The 16,059-nt window shown below is 39.5% G+C and overlaps 1 protein-coding gene across 8 annotated transcripts in view; it reads right to left on the reverse strand.

The window, feature by feature from the left end:
• TNIK (TRAF2 and NCK interacting kinase) overlaps nucleotides 1–16,059 on the reverse strand; it is a 549,276-nt gene that overhangs the window by 11,141 nt on the left and 522,076 nt on the right. For all 8 annotated transcript variants that reach the window (XM_006861839.1, XM_006861838.1, XM_006861835.1 and 5 more), the window contains 4 exons: nucleotides 12,186–12,297; nucleotides 11,211–11,381; nucleotides 9,143–9,286; nucleotides 4,574–4,708 (listed from right to left, as the gene is read on the reverse strand). In XM_006861839.1, coding sequence (XP_006861901.1) covers nucleotides 4,574–4,708; nucleotides 9,143–9,286; nucleotides 11,211–11,381; nucleotides 12,186–12,297 — 562 coding nt within the window. The remainder of the gene's footprint in view (nucleotides 1–4,573; nucleotides 4,709–9,142; nucleotides 9,287–11,210; nucleotides 11,382–12,185; nucleotides 12,298–16,059) is intronic.

The raw sequence follows: 16,059 nt of genomic DNA on the forward strand, positions 1-16,059 counted from the left end.
TATATATATATATATATATATATATATATATATATGTGGTTGTTAAGAGAAACAAAGAAATATCCAAGAGAAATAAAGAAATATCTTAAATTCTTTTGGATATACTGTTTGCTTTTATGTTTTATTCTCATTTTATATTTTTTAATAAGTATCATAGGAATTTGAGTATGCTGGATATTAGCATTCACTACAAGGAGAGAGCAGCATTGTCTTGGTTGAATCCCACAAAGAAAGTCAAAAGGAGACAGCAAGTGGTTATTTGGCTATTGAGCCAAATCTGTTTCTAAAAATTAAGCTGGTCTTAATTTTCTGATAATTACCAGATACTGCTCTCTGGTCCCATTTTATTTTGCATGTGCGGCTAGAGGTCCGCCTACTGATGTGAGGACAATAACAACAGACAGCAGTGATTAGAAGGAAGAGACCAGTAATGATAGAAGGACCAATGGTAGCTTTGGAGGTCAAATGGGGCTTTGACAATATGACGTTTGGGAAAACCAAGTGCTAGGAATACTCAAGAGAGAACATTCAGAAATTTAACATTATTTCTCTGGAGGCACTCATTCATCTATGCGAAGAAATTTAGAAGACCGCTACCTGGAAAACTGAGTGGAAGAGAACCATATGTGTGCCCATTTCAAAGAGAAGTCATCCAGTGGAAATCATTGGACAATATCATTGATATCACATGCAGATAAAATTTTGCTACTGATAATTAAGAAATTGTTACAAGAGTACATTGACAGAGAAGCTGGTTTTGGAATGAGGGATATCACTGCTGACGTCATATGGATCTTGGCTGAAAGCAGAGAATACTAGGAAAGATGTTTACCTGTGCTTTATTTACTACACAATGGCTTTTGATTGCATGGATCATGACAAGCTATGGACAACACTGCAGAAAATGAGTATTCCAGAACACAATTGTGCTCATAAGGAGTCTGTACCTAGACCAAGAGGTAGTCATTCAAACAGACGAAGGGAACACCGAATGGTTTAAAATTAGGAAAGGTGTGTGCCAGGGTTGTATTTTTCACCATACTTATTTGATATATATGCTGCGTAAATAATTTGAGAACCTGGATTATATGAAGAAGAATGTGACATAAGGACTGGAGGAAGATTCATTAACAACCTGTGACATGCAGATGATACAACCTTGCTTACTGAAAGCGATGAGGATTTAAAATACTGATGACGATGAAAAACCACAGCCTTCGGTATGGGTTGCAACTCAATGTGAAGAAAACAAAAATCCTTGCTACTGGAACAATAAATAATAATATAAATGAAAAAAAGACTGAAGTTGTCAAAGACATCTATTTGCTTGGATCAACCATCAAGACTCATGGAAGCAGCAGTCAAGAAATCAAATGATGTAGGCAAATCTGCTGCACAAGACCTCTTTATAATATTCATCATCAAAGATGCCAGTTTGAGGACTAAGCCACAGCTAACCCAAACAACGGTATTTTCAATTTGAACGATACTGTTCAAATTCTCATATGCATGTGAAAGTTGGACACTGAATAAAGAAAACCATAGAAGAACTGATGCATTTGAATTATGGTGTTGGAGGAGAGTATTAAAAATACCGTAGACTGCCAAAAGAACAAACAATCTGTGTTGGAAGAAGCCAGATGGCCAGACTTCATCCCTCATACTTCAGACATATCAGGAGGGACTAGACCCTGGAGAGGAACATCATGCTTGATAATGTGAAGGATCAGAGAAAAAGAGGAAGACCCCCAATGAGATGGATTTGCACAGTGGCAGCAGCAATGGGCTCAAGTGTAACAATGATTGTGAGGTTGTGCAGGACTAGGCAGTGTTTCGTTCTGTTGTGCATAAGGTCACTATGAGTTGGTACTGACGCCACGGCACCTGCACCACCACCAAAAACGAATTTCATAGCTCTGTAATCATATATCATTAGAATATGTATATGAAACTTGACCAATTTATATGCAATTTAACAAATACTTCCTAATTGTTTCTATGTGCCCAGCACTGTGCTAGGTGGTAGGGAAAAATACAGATAAAACCGTAGCCAGTATATATGCCAGTGGTGGTGGTGTTAGTTGAAACTGAGTAGGCTCTGCTCCTTTGACAATTTAAAGCCTCGGAAATCCATAAAAGGTTGCTATGAGTTGGAACCAAGTCCATAGCACTTAGCAACAACAACAAACTCTTGTTCATGGCAACACTGCATATAACAGAATGGAATGGTACCAGGTCCTGAGCTACCTTCATGGTTGCTGATATGTCTGAGTCTACTGTTGCACCGTCTAACTTAGGGTTTCATCTTCTAGCAATATATCCTGCTGTGATCCATAGTGGAAATCGACCGCCAGGCCTTTCTTCCTAATCTGTTTTAGGAAAACTAAAACCTGTCCACCATGGGTGAACTTGCTGGTATTCGAAATACTGGTGGCATAGCTTCTAGCATTGTAGCCACATGTAAGACACTACAGTATGACAAATAGAAAGGGTGATGGATATATGTTCACAGACAATAAATCTTTGTTTTCTCAGAAAGTTGCTTTAAATGCACATCCGTAAGTCCTATGGTCTGCAGAGTAAGAACAAGGACTCAAAAAATAAAAATACTCCAAAATAATGTTATTAGTAAATAAAGGGAGACATACTCCTTCAGGGACCAGAACTTTCAAGATCACTATCCAGAACACTTTGTAGTGTTAAGGTATCTGGGAAGGTTGTTTGGCAGCAAGTCCAAGGAAAGGGAGGTAGAGAGGCTGTGTCAGAAGAGTTTCCTGTCTAGTTAGCAGTATATGATACACACAGGTTCTCCAACCCAGGAAAACCAACCAAATTATTTGTCTTCTAATTCTTCTTCTGTTTACATATTTTGCCTAGGACATACTTACTTGGTTCCAACTTCTCTCATGCTAACATACATAACTGGACACACACAATTGGACCAACTTGATTGGTTACTATTTCAAATATGTACCAGGTTTTCTTGACTGTATCACTGATAAATTCTGCAGTCACTTTTACCTGTCTGTTCCTAAAAGCCACAAAATCTACACTATCTGGCATACAGTTTTAAAGCTGTACCATTTTTCTTATTTAAAAAAAAAAAAATCAACTTTGAGTTTTTAATGTTTTATGTTTTAACATTAATGTTTTAATGTTAATGTTACATACCTAAAAAAAGCCAAACAGTTCTATGAGCCTTGCTGCATTCCTGATTTCTGCTGCCTAAAAACAACCATTCATGACTCTTTCAACTATTTCTTTTATAGTCTAACCCCAAATTTCGAAATAACATATTTATAATGCTGTTCTTGACTGTTATTTTTTCCATTTGTAGACATTATTTTCCAAAGTCTTAGACTGGGAAGCAATCCCATACTTTCCCTTTCTCTGACACTCTGCCTCTGTATTTTTCTCTTTCTCTCTCACACACACACACTCATAGAGGCACATACGCATGTCTTATCCCCTGGCATCCCCAATATACTTATAATTGCAATTTTTGGTTAAATCAATATCCAGGGTTCAAATCATTATTGCTTATAGCTGATTACACTTATTGCTTTCACTCATTTTTTTTTTTTTTCTTCACTTTCTTATTTTTCTGTCTCCATGTCTAATTATGTATATACCTTTCTGCAAATATGGAAAATTCCTTTCCTTGGAATGCCATGAAAAATGCATGCTACCTAACTACCCTGAACTACAGTTTTGATAAGCCCACCGTTACCGGACAGTGTTGTTGTTGTTAAGTGCCGTCGAGTCGGTTACGACCCATAGCGACCCTGTACAGGGTTTTCAAGGCTGTAAGTTTTTATGGGAGCAGAAAGCCTCATCTTTTTCCCGTGGAGTGGCTGGTAGTTTTGAACTGCTGACCTTAAGGTTTGCAGCCTGATTCTTAACCTCTATGCTACCAGAGCAAGAAGGGACTGGATTACAAGCTTTAGCAGAAAAGGGCCTGGAAACTTCACTAGAGTCATCTTCTACGACCACATTTCTGCTCATTCTCTTACAAAGGAAGGGCAATTTTGTGAGAGTTTTGATGAGAAATCATTAAGCATCCACTTTACAATCCTAATTTGGTGACTTCTGACTTCTTTTTGTTTGGTAATGTTAAAAAAAAAATCTTAAAAGAGCATCTATTTTTCTTCAGTTAGCAATGTTAAAAAAGACTACATTGGCATGGTTAAAGTTCCAGGACCCTCAGTTCTTTGGGGATGGATGAAATGGCTAGTCTCATCCCTTACAAAAGGGTCTCAGCCTTCATGGAGCTTATTGAAAAAAAAAAAAGTAAAAGGTTTGTATTTGAATTTTTATCTTTTAATCCCATTTTCCACAAACTTTTTAAAAGTCCCTTCATATATATGTTCAAACTGGACCCTTGAACTTCATTCTGAGTATACTCTTTGTACTTCAATCTCACTTGTTTGGAAATAATGCAAACATACTTAATTAAGGTTCAGCAATGTTTTATATTTGTTACAAACATTATCATCAATATCTGAGAGAAAAACGAGAATCATTCTGATTGTGTGAACAAATCAAACTAACAATTGCATGGTTTGAGACTTACCAACTTTATAATGTATACAGCCTTCCAAATCCCCAACAGTTATCCAGCCTTGTTTCTTTTCCACTTCTGGGTCATTATGTAATATTCTGTTTCTTAACCATGAAAGATAGTAAACTCGTAGCTTATTCTTCTTTCCTGTTGAAAGAAAAGAGTTTTAATTTCAAGCTTGCTGAGATAGCCTTTTCTTATCTTCCTTACCTCCATTTTATGTAATAGATTTGTTGTTGTTATGAAGTGCCATCAAATCAGTTCCAACCCATGGCGACCCCATATAGGGTTTCCAAGGAGTGACTGGTGAGCCTGACCCACCTACCTTGTGGTTCAAACTGACCTTGCAGTCCAGTGCATTAACCCACAGTGCCACACCAGGACTTCAATTAATAGAAATATTTAATTAATTATTTTAGTGTGAAGGAATAATATAACCAGTGTTTTCCAGTACATTCCACATCACACTATATTTGCCAGGACTAATAGTTAAAACAACTCTAAGTATTTTGGACAAACCATCATTTTGCAATTTGTTTTTTGGTTTCAGGTAGCTTCTTAATTAAGTTTGTTGCTGTGGCATACCATTGAATTGATTCTGAGTCATAACAACCCTATAGAACAGAGGACAATTGCCCCTAGGGTTTCCTCAGCTGTAAACTTTATGGGAGCAGATCATCAGGTCTTCTGTCCTGTGTGGGTTTGAACCGCTGATCTTTTGGTTGGCAGCTTAGTGCTTAAACATTATACCAACAGGACTCCTTCTTACTTAAGTAATGTGCTATTATTCCTTCTTCCCAGGGCAAAGGACAGCATTTGCTGATCTCAGTAAGACATAATTCTGCAACAGTGGTTGACAAGAGTTCCAGGATATGCAAATCTAATTACATGAAGAAGTGTTGATAAGCAGAGATTTCAGCATAGTTACATCTGACTGCTTTATCCTCAGCCTCTACCCCAACAGCAGGGGCTAACAGAGTCACTTATTCCTTCCTCTTTGATTTTACAGATGGAAGGTGGCTGGAGATTTTACTTAACTGTTAAAGGAATTTTAAAAGGATACAAGATAAACAATTCAGTGCAGGTGGTCTGGGTTCAGAAAACACTAGACAAGTTTAGTGCATTTAGTTCCACCGAAAGAAAAGCAAAACAAAAATACGAAAGGACAGAAGATGTGTACTTGAAAACAAAACAAAACTTAAACATTCCCTTTAACAAAGGTATTCTGGTGTAAAGGATTCTCACAAGATAATAAGAAAACATTACAGACTACACAAGAAACAACATTTTATATAGTCCAATAAATTATCTGAGAACCAGATAAGAAAAGTAAGAGTAATGCCCACTGGAGTGCCTCTTCCTAAGCAATTAGACATTTAGGACTGGGGTTTTACATCTGTTTAATTTCTCTCAGGTGTCAAAAGATAAGGTACATTATTAGAAGAGAATTCACCAAAGCATTGCACACTGGATTTGACAATAGAGTGCATTCATGACTTACATTAAAAGAGTCAGTGTGCAGCCACTATTCACTTTTGTACTGAAAACCCAGACCATGCACTAATGACAGTATCTGGGACAGGCAGGAGGACCAGTGTTTCCCCTTTCTATGCCAGTGTAGGAGACTTCAAGACATCTTTGGCTTCTATATTCATTTTCTCTTTTCCTCATCTGTGCCTCGTGATAAGAGGAAATGGTTGCACTCTTAAGAATAGGGACATGTCACTAACAACAAAATGAAGCCCGAACATGACTTTTCAGGGAGCATTTCCACTTATAGGAGGTGACTGGCAGATGCATGGCTTTAATTCTGACTTGCTAGCATAGCAATCAAAAAAGCAATTAACCAGAACAAAGGACAAGAAAGGATTATTCTCCTCATTTGGGGAGAATAAAGAAAGATGATACTCTACGCAGTCAATAGGAAGGTAAAAGGTAGAGTGAAGTGTAGCACCAAGTGAAGGCATCTTCTCAAAATAGAAACATGGCTGGAAAGCTGAACTTTCTTCAAAGTTCAGCCCCATCGCCTGGTGTTGTCTCTTTGTGAAACAACGGCTGACTGTGGGGTCATGGATGTCAATCTTGGCTGCACATTGGAAACATCATGGTAGCTACTATACTCTGAGAGTCTGAACTACTACTCTGGGGATGCAGCCTGGACTGTCACATCTCCACAAGCAGGAAGAAAAACAACCAAAGAAAACCCTAAGGATTATGAAGACCTGATAGTCTGGGCCTGACCTTGTGACTATTGTAAGGTCGGGCAGTGTTTGGGGCTGTTATGTGAGATGTCACATGAGCTGATGATTGGCTTGATAGCAGCTAACAACAGCTAGGTGGCCCTAATGTGTGGTTGGTACAGTGGATGGAAAAAATCTTTCTTTTTAATAACCATTGATTTTTTTTTTCAGGTTACATTTCTAACTGATAATGATAAAGCCTTCATTTTCATCTCCATGATTTGTTAAAATTCTTTTTGCGAACCAGAAAATTGCAGAATTTAGCAGTATTAACTCTCACACTCAAATCTCTCTGCAGACTCAATCACCTGGTGTGCCAGCTGAACTTGGCAAAACATCAGTGGACTACAGTAAGTGCTGTTCTTGTGAGCAAAGAGAAATTCCTGTTTTATAAAATTCTCCTTTCCCAGACTGTAAAATGGTACAAACACTGTGAAAAATGGGATGGTGCCTCCTCAAAAAGTTAGAAACACTATTACCATATGACCCAGCAATCCCTCTAATTAGTATATGTCCACAAGATATAAAAGCCATGACATGAGTAGATACATGCACACTCATGTTCATCCCAGCACTATTTACAATAGTAAAAAGATAGAGACAGTCTAAATGCCCATCAATTGAAGGGAGAATGGATAAATCAACTTTGGTACATACACACAATGGAATACTATGTAACACTGAAGAATAATGAATCTGCATGACATGGATGAACCTGGAGAACATTATGCTGAGTGAAATTAGTCAATCATAAAAGGACAAATACTGTATAAGACCACTATTGTAAAAACTCATGAAACGGTTTTTAATGCTAAAACAAACATTCTTTTATGGTTACCAGGGGTGGGAGGGAAGGAAGAATAATTTACAGGCTAGAGGGTAGACATATGTTAACTTGGGTGAGGGGGAAGACAATATACAAGACAGAGGTTGCAGAAGAATAGTGAAGACACAGGGAAGAATGCAAGAGTTCAATGGGATAGAGGTAAATACTGTGATATACACAATCCTGCAACAATCGTGTTATACAGGCTGAACAGGCATGGAAGGGAGAGTGGGAGTATACCCACAAACATATAAGGGTTTGACAGAGGATGTCCGTACATAGGTATTTACCTTTGCTGAAAACACACCTATGAGTGTGGTGGAGCATAAAGGGGACAAAATGATGAAAACTTGGACATCGCCAAATACCTTGAGGCAATGAGAGTTGATGGGCCTATGGTCCCAGGACCATAGTCTCTGGGACACATTTGTCAGTTGGCTTAACATAGTCCAGAAAGATAATGTTCTACATCCTACTTTGGTGAACAATGATTGGGATATTAAAAGCTCATTAATGGTCATTTAAAGTCTAACTATTGGTTTCTTGATGTGCAGAAGAAAGAAGAGTGATGAAAATTGAAGACATGTGGAATCAATTAGTCAAATGTACCAATGGAACACATGAACGACAGTCTCCACAACTCTGAGACCAGAAGAAGTAGATGGTGCCCGGCTACCACTCCCAACTGCTCTGAAAGGGATCACATAAGCAAGTAGAGAGGGAAGAAATGTGGAACAAAACTCAAAATTATAAAAAAGACCATGCTCACTTGTCAGAAAGAGACGGGAGGAACTTGAGACTATGATCTTTGTCTACCCTTCAGGTCTAGAAAGGAACTCATCCTTGTGGTCCAATTTTCAATCAAGTGGTGCTAGGTATACAGTGGAGGCCAACAACACAAGTAAGATACGCTCACTATAGAATGGTCAACCATTCAAGATCAAAAGGACAACATTTACTAGGGATAAGGTTCAGTGGGGTTAGGAAGGAGGGTGGAATGGAAATAGAAATCACAGGGAGTACTTGGGATAATTGTTGTTACATGGAGGCGATTGCAATCATTGAGATGAAACAAAGTGTGTGATTTGTTGGATATAAAATGGATGATTTTTTTCTGTAAACCTTCACTTAATTCATCGTAAAAAGTTTAAAACAATAAAGTAATCCCCACTCTCAGAGGTCTACATTCTGATTTCTCTATCGGAAAGTAGATAGTAATGACTGGCACTCTGACCCCTTAAAGAGATCCTTGTTGAATTCTGCCAGAGGTTAAAGGCTTATCAATACACTGTCTTTGTGATTATGTCTCTGTCCAATTCAGATTTAATGCAGAGTTGAGACACTTTCCTTGGGAGGTCAGTTTCCACGTAGTAAAATGGGATGGTCTTGCTCTGGCTATATAGCTATAATTTTCACATTACTTGTTAGCTGGGTCAGACAGAACTCACCATTTCTTCAGAAACAAGGTGATTACCTCTCCCACCTGTGCAGACCTCAGTCATCCTAGAAACATACCTGATATGGTCACAAGGACATTCAGTCCCTCTAGCACATCCATCTGCTGAAATCGCCTCCGGTTGATCAGATTATAGACTTTGCCTTGCCCACTTCGGTCCAAAAGCATCAGGCCATTTTCCGTTCCCACGAGGAGGTTTACACCTGAAAATTTAAGAAGCACCCCAACAATGATTTTTTTAATTGGCTTTAATCTTCTGCATCTTGGGACCCCATAAAACTTAGGAAACTGTGCCTCATAAATACGAATTAATGAGCAAACAGCAACTAAGCAGGGAGCAGAGAAGTAGACGATCTGACACAGTAATTAAATCACTGTCCCTGCAGTAATGAAAATTTCCAGTTTCCTTTATAAACTGGTAGCAACATACATTACATCCAGGCATTTACTACCACGTATAGAAAAATCCCTCTCAAGAGGAGCCTTAGCAGAGATGTGAAGTTAGCACAATTTGCCTTTATTCCTTTCCTGTAACAACCACCTTTTTTTTGGCTCTTTCAGTAAATACCATCCTTCTCAATCCTATTTAGTTCTAGCCTACCCACCTTCAACATATAATGCTGTTGTTAAGTGCAGTCTGACTCACAGTGACCTTGTATAGGGTTTCTGAGGAGTGGCTGGTGGGTTTGAGCTGCCGACCTTGTGGTTTGCAGTCCAGTGCTGATCCTCCAGCGCCACACCAGGAGTCCAGTAATCACCATATAACAGAGTTCCCCATTTCCAAATCCCACTGGGAAAAAACCCTTCCTCTTCCTCACACCAAAACTTACTGTCTGATGTCCCATGTCCTCAAGCCTCTGCTCTCTGTTAAGGAACTAATGGACCAATTCAAACGAAGGTTTACTAGCCTGAGAACCATAGAACTAGTGACTGCATGGAGCTCTGCAGATATAGAAATCGAGTCCAGCCTGTATCCTAGTGCAGTATTCCCCATTACAAAAGCTCTGGAGAACTACAATCCTAAAAAAGTCATCTTTAGGGAAATCACACACACACATTGAGAATTACACTGTACAATGGGCTGTATTCATGATTATGGACTCTTCCACTTGTTATCCTTCTACCTCTGTGCCACATAAATATATCAACTCCTGCTTCAACTTGCCAACCCTTTAGATAGTCAAAGATAGCCATATTATCTTCTTTCCATCTGTCTTTCTCCAGAGGACAGAGTCTCACTCAGTCCTCTCCATTACCTCATATGAAACAGCTTCCAGGCATCTCACTTTCCCCTGGTCATCCCTCAAGTGCTCTAAACTAAGCAAAGGATTTTAGATGAGTACAGAAAGGTCGTGTCCTTCCTTGATCTGTATGTGACATTTATAGTAACCCAAACAGTGATTTGATAGAATCACATCATATCTATGCAGAGTTTGGGGTCAGCCAAAACCCGCAGATCTTTTTAGTAAAAAGTGCAGATGTAACATGTTTTGAGCTAAACCTAAGACTCACCATCTGTTGTAGTTTCCAAGTTTATTATGATACTGCTACCTGCATGGTTTAGGAGCTCTGGTAGTGTATTGGTTACGAATTGGGCTGCTAACCTCAGGGTCAGCAGTTCAAAACTACCAGCTGTTACATGGGAGAAAGATGAGGCTTTCCGCTCCCATAAAGATTGACAGCCTCGGAAACCCTGTAAAGGGTCGCTATGAGTCGGAACCGACTCCACGGCACATAACTGTAATTCACATAAACACGCTCAACTGGTTTTTCAGCTGTGAATTGGATGTAATGCTATTCTGCCCCATGCAAGGTGTTGATGGGATCACAGATCCAGAACATGGACATGCTATATAGTGCCAGGCACAGAGTGGGTGTGGTAAGTGGTTCTGTTGGTGGCTTTAGTCCATTACTGTTACATAACAACTGTTTCTGACTCTGATCCTGGCCCCCTGGGTAGTAGGGCATTAGCTTTTAGTATTTACAGAATTGCTCTCAGTCTCTCCCAAGGTCACAAGAGTCCCAAGTGAGGCAGCTAACACCACATATCAGCCAGTGTTCGTCTGATAGTAAGACCCACAGGCTTTTAATGTTTGAGAGGTGGTTCATTAAAAAGCACTGACTTACCCCACAGTGCTGCACAAAGGATTTCTGAGTTGAATCGTTTCTTGTACTTTCTGATTTCTGGAGTGTCACTATGAGGCCGAATGTTGGTTGGATTTACGTTTACCACTGAAATCTTTCTTGCTTCATTGAGTTTGGCCTGCTCTTGCCTAAGAAGTTCGCTAGTAAACAGAGCTTTGAGAAAAAGAATCAGAGAGGTCAGTGGCATCTTAAAAGATAACCTATGGAGATGTGGAAAAGGGGTTTCAAAACACTGGGATGTCTCCCTGTTTAGCAAGCATGACAGTAAAGGCAAAGCATCTTGGGAGGTATCTACATTTCATGGTCTGGTCTTATTTTTAGTAGAATAAATTTTAAGTCATTCATGGACTCATTCATAGAAAAACACAGTATTTTACCCATTAGCAAAAACATTCTTAATAGACATTACTTGGGTGGTTTAGAAAACTAATTATTAATCTTACAGAATTAAGCACACCATCCCCAGCTCCTATAAGATATGCAGTCAGATTTACTTCCCCCAAATACCACATTAGCACTTGACACACTGACCTAAGCTGGCTTTGATGATTAGTGAGTTGTAGAAATCTAGAAAGCAAAATGTTCCTCTAAATCAGACAGACCTCTGCAGTGGAAAGCACACACCTAGAACTCAACACAGGCCAACAAGCACTTATAGAGTGCCTACTGCGTGCATAGCATTGTACCCAGAAATTGCTGTTGAGACAAATGTGGTGAGTTCAGAGATCTCTGAGAAACAACTTTTTCTAGGGTCTCTGGATACTTCTGGACTCCTACCATAAACAAAAAAGAAGAGATTTGGGGGAGGGGAAGACATTTTGAGGATTCCTACAAAAAACAATACTAAACTTCCCTGTAACACAGGGCCTAAGTAAGTAGTAAATGCTTTTACAACTGAACTGATGACTGATTTCCTTACCAGGCTCCACCAGAAAGGGAAATCACCTTCTAGCTTACCTGCTGCTGCAGATTCTTCATCCTCTTCGTCTTCATCAGTGGGAGATGTCTGGTATACTCTCGGATCCACAAAGGGGGTGAAGGAGGCTTTGGTGCTGCTCCCCATGCCATACTAATCAATAAGCAAGAAAATTCAGAAAAGCTGATGAATATGAGTACTGTGGGGGCACAAAGTGCTAGTTATCCTCTATTCCAGCTTTACAGTGATTACAGACTCCTCAGCATATCCAGCGGTTCACATTCTAACCTCCTGGTCAAAGTGCCTGCCTCTTTCCTGCATCTCCTGCTGCAATTGCTACTCACTGGCTTTTGTGCATTTCAGGGGGTCTCATTAATTGTCGGACTGTAGGAGGTACGGTGACTAATTACTCTTAGACTTCTATGTGGTACTTTAATACTATGGAGACTGAATAAACTTAGTTTAATAGAATTTATAAGCTTTTCTTTTTAACTTGCATTGGTTTCATATATTTGTGTCTTTTGTTTCCTCAGTTTTCTTGAAGGAACAGTGTATTTGTCATGTTCAGAGTTTTGAGGAGACCTCGTGTGGCACTGAATCACTGTGTAGGGTTGCTGGAGTCCTGGTGTGGCGCTGTAGGATGAACAATTTGGTCCTTCGAAACCCTATACAGGATCACTATGGTTTGAACCAACTTGACAGGACTTAATAACATATAATAGACATCTGTGGGTTAATGTGGGGAACCGACCCGATGACATTCAACAACAACAACAATAAGCTATCTACAAAGTTGGAGCTTTGACTTCTTAGGTATTGCTGTTGTTGTTAAGTGCCACTGAGTCGGTTCTGACCCAAAGTGACCCTATATAGGGTTTTCAAGGAGCAGCTAGTGAGCTTGAACTGCTGACCTTGTGGTTCAAACCAACTTTGCAGTCCATCGCATTAATGTACACTTAACAACAGGATTATAGGTTACTAACCAGAGAATCTCATCCTCTCTATTTCTGGTTTGTTCACCAAATAACACAACCTCAGTTATGTGACATGCCTAGGAGGTGCAGCCCCAAGCTCTACCATCTCAAATTCACTACCTTCTAGTGATTTCATTCATAGTAAGTCTATAGGGCAGGGTAGAATGGCTCCTAGCATAGGATTTCTTTCATGGAGGAGCAACTGGTTGGCTCAAACTGCTCACCTTTTAATTAGCAACGTAATGTTTAACCAGCTGGGTCATCAGGGCACCTCTCCCACCTCAGGTACTATACATTTAGTGTAATAATAGTGATTGCAGCTACCCCTCTTTGATGGGCTCTGGTGTGGCACAGTAGGATAGGCACTGGACTGCTAACTGCAGTTCCAACCCACCAGCTACTGTTGGAAGCACTACGCAGGACTTGGTGGCACACAACACTCCTCTATGAGTGTGCTTCATGCACCTACTATGTTCTGCATTCAAATATAGTTCTACACTTTTTCTACCTGTGAAACTTATTTTACTCTGATAAATACTATCAATGGAGTCCTAGTGTGGCACTGTATGATAGGCACTCAACCACAAGACTGGTTTGAACCACAAGGTCTGAGGTTCAAACTCACCATCCTCTCCCTGGAAACCCTATGCAGGGTCACTATGAGTCAGAACTGACTTGATGACACTTAATGACAAGATATCTAAGATGACAGTGGTGATAGAGTTTGTCTCTTTAAGTAATGGCACTCATACAGACACAATTGGCAATGGATGAAGTAAGCACATACAAACAGCACACTTCATCCCGAACATACTCAATGCAAGACAGTCTGTCTTTGGGGCCTTTAGAACCTTCTAGTGTGGCCTAGTGATGTGTTAGTGTTGGTTAAAAAAGATGTAACATCTTCAATTTTGTGGTGATTTCATATAGGGACTGCAATATTTTCCTCCCTAAGACAGTTTCCTTAAAAAGTTAACTATACAGCAGTGATCTATGAGGAGACTTATGGATAGAAACATAGGCTGAATGTGTGTGGGAAGAAGAGTGGAATTATGTTGTTGCTGTTGTGAGCTGCTGAGTCAGTTCCAACTCACAGTGACCCTGTATAGGGTTTCTGGGGAATTGTTGGTGAATTTGAACTGCCAACCTTGTGGTTAGCAGTCCAGTGTTTATCCTACAGCACCACAACAGGACACTAATATAAGTTTTACAAAGGAAGAATATCTGTACATGTTATTTAAATTTGCTGCAAATGTATCCATGAATGTGGTAGAGCACATAAGGGGCAAAGTATGAAAACTCAGACATAACCAAATACCTTGAGGAAATGAGTTCCTGGTCCTGGAGGTCTCAGGACAATACTCTCAAGGAACACCAAGGTCAATTAGCATAACACAGTCTACAAAGACAATGTTCTACACCCTATTCTGGTGAGTAGTGACTGGGGTCTTGAAAGCTCATAAATGGCCATGTAAGGTACAACTAGTGGAAAGAAGAGTGATGAAAACTGAAGATCCATGGAAACAATTAGTCCAATGGAATAATGGACAACAGCAACGTCAATTTCCATGACTGAGACTAGAAGAATTAGATGATGCCTGGTTACTGCTATCAACTGTTCTGAAAGGGCTCACATTAGAAGGTCTTGGATAGAGTGGGAGACACATGTGGGACAAAACTCAGAATTATAAAAAATTATTGCGTTTACTGGTTGGATAGAGACGGTGGCACTTCTCCTCATTTGGGCCTGGAAATGAACTAACTCTCATAACTCAATTTCCAGCCAAACAATAGACAAGCCAGTAAAAGGGAACAATGACACTAGGGAAGTATGAACTCTTGAAAATAATCAACCATTTAGATCAAAAGTGCAGCATTTGCCCAAGGAACAAATTCTGAAGGGTTAAGAATGGAGGAGGAAAGGAAACAAGAAATAGGGAGAAAGTGGAATATGTGATGTTACACTGTAGAGATTGCAATCATTAAGATGAAACAAAATGTGTTTGAATTGTTGAATGTAAAGCTGCTAACTTGTCTGTCAGTTTGTCATACTGTGGTGGCTTGTGTGTTGCTGTAGTTCTGGAAACTACGCCATGGGTATTTTAGATACCAGGAGGATCACCCATGGTAGACAGGTTTCAGCTTAGCTTCCAGATGAAGATAGACTAGGAAGAAGGAGAGTCGGAGTACTCCCAAATATTTAGTCACTGAAATTCTTATAAATAACAGTGGAAGGGACACTGTCAGCACCAGAATATTGAATATTGAAACAGGATGAAGAGCATGAGAATAATATCAGATACAGTGCCAGAACGGAGCCACTCAGGTTGGGAGGCACTCAAAATTTGACTGTGAAAGAGCTGTCTTGTCAAAGTAGAGTTGACCACAATGACACAAATGGAGTAAAGCCTTCAGGACCTTCATTTGCTGATGGAGCAAAACTCAAAATGAAGAGAAACAGCTGCAAACATCCACTGATAATCAGAACGTGGAATGTACGAAGTATGAATCTAGGAAAATTGGAAGTTGTCAGAAATGAAAAGGACACATAAACATCCATATCCTAGGCATTAGTGAGCTGAAATAGACTGTTATTGGCAATTCTGAATTTGACAATCAAATTGTTTACTATGCTGGAAATGACAAGTTGAAGAGAAATGGCATCACATTCATCATCAAAAAGAACATATCAAGATCTGTCTTGAAGTACAACACTGTCTGTGATAGGATAATATCCATGCACCTACAAGGAAAACCAGTTAATACCACTATTATTCAAATTTATGCACCAATCACTAAAGTCAGTGATGATGAAATGGAAGAATTCTACCAACTTCTTCAGTCTGAATTTGAGCCAACAGACAATCAAGATGTACTGATAATTACTAGTGACTGGAAAGCAAAGGTTGGAAACAAAGAGGAAGGATCAGTAGTTGGAAAA

Source organism: Chrysochloris asiatica, unplaced genomic scaffold, assembly GCF_000296735.1.
Source record: "Chrysochloris asiatica unplaced genomic scaffold, ChrAsi1.0 scaffold00043, whole genome shotgun sequence".
NCBI lineage: Eukaryota > Metazoa > Chordata > Mammalia > Afrosoricida > Chrysochloridae > Chrysochloris > Chrysochloris asiatica.